At 42.4% G+C, this 8,191-nt stretch overlaps 1 protein-coding gene across 2 annotated transcripts in view; it reads right to left on the reverse strand.

Annotated features, from left to right (window-relative positions):
- Positions 1 to 6,151, reverse strand: part of HGFAC (HGF activator) — an 882,006-nt gene extending 875,855 nt beyond the window's left edge. Inside the window, exon 1 of one of the 2 annotated variants that reach the window (XM_085642492.1) lies at positions 5,828 to 6,151. In XM_085642492.1, coding sequence (XP_085498618.1) covers positions 5,828 to 5,893 — 66 coding nt within the window. In that variant the 5' untranslated portion in view covers positions 5,894 to 6,151. The remainder of the gene's footprint in view (positions 1 to 5,827) is intronic. The other variant, XM_085642493.1, reaches the window with a different exon arrangement.
- Between the last annotated feature and the right edge of the window lie 2,040 nt (positions 6,152 to 8,191).

Here is an 8,191-nt window from a genome sequence, read left to right on the forward strand (position 1 = left end):
CGCTTGCTAGCAATCCGTGAGATAGTTTTCTTTTTGTTTGTTTATCCATTTAGTCAACCCTGCCAACGCTAGTGCTGCGTATATTTGAAAGTGCGGCAGTTATTTTAAGACTTCAGTATTGCTTACCTCGCGCGAGTGACGACGTCCATTCTTCAGCGCGTAAGCTTGCTTTGAAAGACGCTTCTAGCTGGTGGCAGAGCAACGCGCAATACGTCAGTCTACGTGTGTTACGAGGTCACGCAACGTGACCCTGGCGGCCATCTTGGTTATCTGATCAGTGCTAGAAATGCAATACAAGTGAAGCATTTCGATCGGAACATCGTTTCAGACAGTTTTCAGTTCAAGAAATTTACCGTTTTGCATAGAAATTCCTCCATTACCATTTTATTATTTGCCATACTTATTTATAGTAGACATTTAAAGTTAAGTGAACATGGATGGTGAATCTAGCACAGTCTCCACTGCAAGCAAGAACTCACAAAGTACAAATGTCAGCATAACTCTCAGCAATCCAAAAGAATTCTTAGTTAATCCTGGAGAACCCGTTATTAAATGGCAAGAATGGAAAGAGTATTTCATTAATTACATTGCTACCTTGGAGGATAATGGTAGTATTATGTCTCCTGAAAGGAAAAAAAGAATTTTAATGCATTGTTTAGGACCTGAAGGTCTCAGGGTATATAATCAGATGCAGAAAAATGAGAGGAGCGCAGATGTTGACGTGTTCAAGTGCGCAATTGCTGATCTTGATGAGCATTACTCACCTATTGTGTGTGCGGCAGTATCTAGACGCACATTTTATAAACGGAAACAGGAGACTAATGAATCAATCGAAGATTATGTCTCCGCTTTAAAGAATCTTGCCATAAAGTGCAAATTTGGGGCTTTACATGACGACATGATTAGAGACCAAATAGTCATGTGTACAAAGAATAAAAGTATCCAAGACAAACTCTGGATTGAAGGTGACTCTAGCCTTAAAGACATCATTACATTAGTTAAGAAGGCGGAATTGTCAGAAAGGTGTGCTAAAGCTGTTTCTCATTCAACTGAGACAGTCACTGTTAATAAAGTTACTGACACCAGAAAAGACAAAAGTGTTACGTACAAACAATCTAAATCGTATCAAAGCAATTGGAAACCACCTTACACCAAGAAAGAGGAAAATTCTTCTTCTCAGTCCGGCTTTGTATGTTACAGATGCGGAAGTACTGCGCATACTGCGAGATTTGAAAAATGTCCTGCTAAATCTACAAAATGTTCTGTATGCGGAATCGTGGGACATTTTTCTAAAGTTTGTAGAAGGAAGCGTTATAAAAAATCACATGTAAGTTGCATCACTAACAGCAATTCAGATTTGTCAGACAACAATGAAGATGAAGACTCTCCAGAGAACTCGAGTATTTCCAGCGGCATTACAAAACATGTTGTGGTCAATATTACGAGCAATGATAGCAACAAACCTTTATGTATGATTTCCTTTGGAGGTGTGGTGTTACAGGTTGCAGCGGACTCTGGGTCTCCTTTCACTATCATTGCTAAATCAGTTTGGAATGACAAATTTGTTAATGCCATTGGTCCACAATTGCAACCCACTGATGTGAATCCAGAAAGTTTCACGGGGCAAAAAATTGATATGTTGGGTTTCAGATCTTTAATTTTTGAGTTCAAGGGTAGAAGAGCACTATGTAAATTGTATGTAGCTCAAGATGGGCCTTCAGTTTTAGGTTGGAGAGACCAACGTTCTTTAAGTATCATTTTGAATCCGAATAGTCCTGAGCAAGTGCTTGTCATGTGTGAAGCGGAGAATACTAAGAAATGGGTTTTAGAAGAGTTTCCAAAATTGTTTAGTGGCAACATTGGAAACCTTAAAGGTTTTTCGCACCAAATTTTGACCAAACCCAATGCAGTTCCTAGAGTTCATAAAGTACGACACATTCCATTAATTGTTCGAGATGAGGTTAAAAATGAATTAAAGAAATTATTAGATGCAAATATTATTGAACCAATTGAGGCATCTGAATGGATTTCTCCCATAGTGATTGCTAGACGGTCTAATGGGAAAATTCGCATGTGCATAGATTTGAGATATTTGAATGAGAATATAATTGTTGATCAGTTTCCTCTCCCGAGAATCGATGAAATGCTTGCACTCACCAAAGGGGCTAAATGGTTTTCAACAATTGATTTGTCATGTGCATATCATCAAGTTTCGTTACATCCATTGAGTAAACACCTTACAGCCTTTTGTACCCCTTTTGGTTGTTACCAATTTCGTCGCATGCCATTTGGGTTAGCATCTGCGGCTGCGGTATTTCAAAGGCTTATGTACGAACTTCTGGGTGATATGCAAGGTATAATTTTCTTTCAGGACGATATTCTTATAATGGGTCCTAATAAGAAGGTTCATGATGAGCGTTTAAGGAAAGTCATGAATATCTTACAAAATAAAGGGGTTACGGCGGAGCTTTCAAAATGTAAATTTGCAGAAAATAGTGTAACTTACCTAGGCCATGAAGTAAGTTCTTTAGGTATTAGACCCAAGGCCAGCTTAGTAAGAGCCATTAAAGATGCTCCCCCTCCCAAATCTAAAGAAGACCTTAGATCCTTTTTGGGACTAGCAGAGTTTTACTCTAAATTTGTGGACAAGTTTTCAGAAAAAACTTGTGTAATGAGATCTCTTCTCAAAAATAAGGCACAATTTATTTGGTGTAATTCATGTCAAAAGTCTTTTGAAGAAATAAAAAAAGCTGTAGCGCAAGCACCTAGTCTCCAAGGATTTGACCCTGGTGCACGAACTATTGTCACCACTGATGCCAGTAGCAAGGGGTTAGGGAGTGTGCTTACACAATTGGGTGAGAATAATGCAGAAGTTATTATTGCCTTTGCTTCAAGATCCCTTACCCCTACTGAGGAACGTTATTCAGTTGTTGAAAGAGAGACCCTGGCTTGTGTGTGGGCCCTAGAACATTTTAGAAAATTTCTTTGGGGTAGGAAGTTTATTTTACGGTGTGATCATAAGCCTTTGACTAAGTTACTAACCACTGAAGGGTTAACCAGTGCCACAGCCAGGATAGCGAGGTTATCAATGAGATTGCAAGATTTCATGTACGAGGTGCAATACGTTCCTGGGGCTAAAAATTTTACTGCAGATTTTTTGAGTCGCATGTCTTTACCTTTAGTTGAGCTCGATATGAATCCTTGGAATGAATTCTCAGTAGCTCACATTTCGTCAAAAGTCCAGTGCAGTTTTAGTAAAGAGGAATGGCTTGAAGCAGAGAATTCAGATCAAATTCTACTTGTTCTTAAACAATTAATTATGAAAGGATGGAATGGAATTGATAAAAAATTTGTGAATGATGACTTGCGTGGTTTTTGGGAAGTTCGGAATGAACTGAGTCTTTCAGACGAGTTTGTTTTACGGGGTGACAAAATTGTACCACCGAAAAACTTAAGGAATAAAATAATTAGTTTAGGCCACGAGGGGCATTCAGGAATCACTCGCACCAAATTGCGTCTAAAAGAACTGTATTGGTGGCCTAAGATTGACTTAGATGTAGAAAGGTGTGTAAGATCGTGTGTTAAGTGCGAAGTTTCGGATAAAACATTGAAAACTTTCAATCCACCTTTAGCTTCTCCTAGTTGCCCCAATTTTCCTTGGGAAGTTGTAGCTATTGACTGCATGGGACCAATTTGTTGGCATGATAATTCGCAGAAATACATTTTGGTACTCGTCGATACCTTTTCACGATGGTTAGAAATGTGTGTTGTGGATACCATCACTACCAAAACAGTGATAACATTCTTAGATGATATCTTTTTAAGAGAAGGTTTCCCTAAGTTTATCTTATCTGATAATGGTGTACAGTTCAAATCCTGTGAGATGAAAAATTATCTGAGTGCTTCTGGGGTTCAACAGAGATTCACAGCATTATATCATCCTAGTGGCAATGGTATTGTTGAGAGAGCTAACCGCAGTATTAAGGGTGTCATACAACTTGCTAACAAAGGTGACCTATCTTGGGAAGAAGAATTAAAAAAACTCCTTTGGGCCTATAGAAGTACTATTCATGGTACTACTGGTAAAAGTCCTTTTTCCTTAATGAGAGGGAGGATTCCCCATTCAAAGATTAATCCAGGATGGTTGAATAAAAGTGGGATGGTTTTGTGTGATATTCCTGTTGTAAGAGAGAATATCAAAGATTCTCAAATGAGAAACAAGTCCTATTATGATTTAAAACATGGTACTAAACAAGTTAATTTACAGAGTGGTCAATGGGTTAGAATTAAAAGTGCTAGGAAAGTGTCTAAGACTGAAAGCAAGTTTAGTGAGCCCAAATTGGTTGTCAAAGTTATGAATAACACAGCTTTACTTCAAAATGGTGAGGTTTGGCATTGTAGTCGTCTGGCACCAGTTTCATATAGTTCTGAATCTGAAGAGCGGAACAAATGCAAGAATTTTTGGTGGCTAGATACATGTAAATTGTCACAACATATTGATGATTCTAATCCAAATGATGAAAATGTTAATCAAAGGATATCTTCTGATGTTAATTTGGAGGTTTCACAAGATTGTAGTGTTGTTCCAGATAGTGTTCCTGTTCCAGAGGTTCCATGTGATGAAAATGTTTCTCTGGGGGGCAATCATCAAAATGTTCAGGATCCTGTTTTACCACAAGTGTCTTGCGATGAAAACATTGTTAAAACGTCTAGTGGTAGAATTGTCAAGAAACCAAAATTGCTAGAAATTTTTGATTGTACCTAATAATATGTAGATTTTAAGTTACATTTATTTATTTATTTATTCATTTTTTTTTTTTTTTTTTTTTGTTTTCATTAAAGAAGGGGAATTGTGTAGTATATAGCTTTAAGATGTATAAGAGTCATACAGTTCTAGATTGTAGAATGTATTGTGTGTGTGAGTTCTGTAGTAAGACAGTTCTGCTGTGGAGACTGTCAGCGTTGGTGGTGTTATTCCCGTGTGCGGGGGGCTGTAATAAAGAACTCATCTTATACCATACTTCTTGAGTTGGACTTCATTTATGAGTATACTACAGTATACTACACCCTTCTGTTGCTCCTCTGCCTTCACAGTGAAGTTATGTATGCATTCACACAATGGGGCTTATTTATATTTACAAGCCTCTTGCGCCGCCAATACGTCACTTTTTCCCATGTTAAGAGTGGCGCACCGGCGGCGGAAGAGGCTTGTAAATAAGCCCCCCTATTTTAACGGAGAATGGCGCATTATAATCACGCGAAGTGACGTAAATGACATGAATTTGGGAATTTCACATTGGGGTATTGTGAAATTCCTGAAATGACACAGATTACGCCACTTTCCCGTCATCCTCCATGCGGGTCTCCAGGGCCTTGTTGTGAGTCTTCCAGTAGTGTAGAGTGGACCCACAGGGCAGCTAGCCCCTCCCTCACCTGCCACAGGTCACACAGTACCAATGGCTTCTAGCCCTACAGGGAGACTCCTCATCAACAATGGCCCAGCTCCTAGCAACCAGTCAGCCCATCTCAAACCCTCTGTGTCCAGATCATTTACCCCTTGTGGCGCCCAGAGCAGCAGATCTCTGCTTCATTCAAAACGCAGTTTTCTCTCAGTCAGGAACGACGCGTCTTCCTTGTGTTCAGCCGTCACTTTCTTGAGAGGTTTCCCTCCCAAGAATGGGGCACTCGAACGGTCTCACATTTTGGTAGTAGAATGTCACAGGAGGACCCATGGGAACATCACGCATAGACAATCTAAAAACTCGGCAACCATGACACACGCAAAGACTGATACCACAGATCCAGAAGAGGAAGCATGACGCCTTACCGTTGGAGCATGGACAGGGCTGCAGCACGAGGCGAGGGCCAGCGCGAGGATCAGGCGGGCCCCCATGCCGCGAGAGCGCCGGGATTCTGGGCTGAGCTGCTCGGATCTGCTGAGCTGACACCGGGGTCACCAGCCCAAACTGTGTCTTTCGCAAGGGGCCCGGAGTCCACGAAGCCCGCCTTGCAGTGGTTCGGCTACTTTCCCAATGTTTTCTACAGATGCCCAGTTAATAACGAGCACCCACGAGGTTAATTATTAATAGTTAGGGGTGAGGGGCTGGGGCGCTACTCCCAGCCGATTTAATCACATTGGCCAAGAACCTCGGCCGGAGCCTGCTTTCAAAGCGCAGGCCACAGGCACTTTCTCACAACCCTTTGTTTCCTGTTTATTGTTCTTCCTCCAGTAGAATGTGTGCCAAGCCAACAGGACAAGATAAGCCACGCTTTTATTCACTGTGACCATGTACTGACCCCTCAGAAAGTTTCACGTTTGGGACAGACACACAAGAAACGGCCAGAAATATTTTCTATATTTAGAAAACGCACAAACATCTGTAATGGCTCTATTAGTAGCGCAGGGAAGTATTTTACCTTCTACATTAAATCTATTTTGCATTTTCTGTTCGCCTTGTTTTTCCAGCCGCATATGTTGGTGACGGGGTAGGTACTTTGCGACAGTCTGTCTATATCGCAAAGAGGGACGGTAATTTCTAATTTCTAACTTCAATCATTACGGAATTAAAGCTTTTGCGTTCATCTTTAGTGTGCCACACATTACTCCCAAAATAACATAGTTTACAGTACTACAGCGCAGCATTCCCACTACCTCATATCATACCATACCATACCATACCATACCACAGTATGATATAAGATTAGGGGGGGGGAGATTAATAGTTTGGGGGAAAGGATACTCCATGAAGCTCATGGTTCACCCGCCTCATTTAAAGACGAGTTGAAGCTGCGTCCCTCCCTAATCCCCCATTTGGGCAGAGGAGCATCAGAGGCGCAACTAGAGCCAAATTTCGGGGGGGGGGCTGAGCAAAAATTTCGGCGGGGGGCTGAACTTTAAGCAATAGGCAGAGTGGAGCTGCAGGGGCTCTTAGAAGGGGTGAAACAACAGCGAGGCCTCATTAACATGCAAATGGTCTTTTAAAGACCTGTGAAGTGCTCGGGTGCGGCTGCTTTTTTGCCCGGGAAGGTGTCTCATCCCGGGCTGCCACACACGAGGGGGGGGGGGGGGGGGGGGGCTGAAGCCCTGTGAGTCCAATGGGTGTTGCACGCCTGAGGAGCATCACCCCCCTGCTGCCAGTGCAGCAAAAGTTGGAGAAAAAATTAATTTCCGTTTTATTTTTCACTGCTCCCAGCCTGAGCAGTGTTTGGGGGCGGGGAATGGCTAATGACTGGCAGAAGGGCGTGTTGCTCACTTCACCAGTTTACACTGCACAAGTCACTTTGGCCGGCTGTCTTGCGACGGTCAGCCTGACATGCGCAGTGTAAACCTCTCCACCTAACTGTCTCAGACAGCTGTGTGGAGAGCAGGCACAGGCCTCCTGTGCTTGCTGGAGCATCGAGGCAGCCCACTCCAGCCAATTCCGGCACTGCGCTCATGCTGCTTATCTGCAGCTGGAGAGCAGCATCGGGATTTTCGGGATTGAAAGAAGGGGGTTGCCTGGGGCTCCACGAGGTGCCGTCGCGCTGTCGGCTTCCAAGCGAAAAGAAGAAAAAGACCGAGGAGAGCAAAACAAGGGTAAGTACATTAAGAAACATTTTTACATCTTTTTGGCCCCAACCGGTTTTGGCTCTTGGTCCCCTCAATGCCTCTCCAGTGTTGAGGGTCACCGCCCGCCACTGGATGTGTGAACTGTCAGCTTTCCACTGGCAGAGCTGCCTTTGGCTCAATCGATGGAGGCTGTTGGAGTAAAGCCATTACACTGCCCTCATTATTTTGAGTGGAAAATCTGCACAATAATCCAGCATGCATCATTAAGCAGACAACCAATCAGAGAGACAGGTAGTGACACATTTGAACTCACAAAACATGGGTATGAAGCAGAACTGCCTTTACAAGCAAGTAGCTCATTCTTCTCCAGTATTGCTTCTTTAACCCCTCCCCTGCTCATGACGGAGCCATTCCGTCATGAGCCACGGTTGCCGTGTGCTCATGACGGAGTTTGAGTTTGAGTTTAAAAATATTTATATAGCGCACTTTCACCAGCGGTTTCATGGCGCTGCAACAGATCAGACACCCCCAGAGTAGAAATAACGGAAAATAATAAAAAGAAAACAAAAACAACAAATGATCTAATTAAAATTTTTAGCAAATAGATGAGCTTTAAGCTTTTTCCGGAATTGGGGGTAGGGA

This window comes from Triturus cristatus, chromosome 2_2 (genome assembly GCF_964204655.1).
Source record: "Triturus cristatus chromosome 2_2, aTriCri1.1, whole genome shotgun sequence".
NCBI classification, from domain to species: Eukaryota; Metazoa; Chordata; class Amphibia; order Caudata; family Salamandridae; genus Triturus; species Triturus cristatus.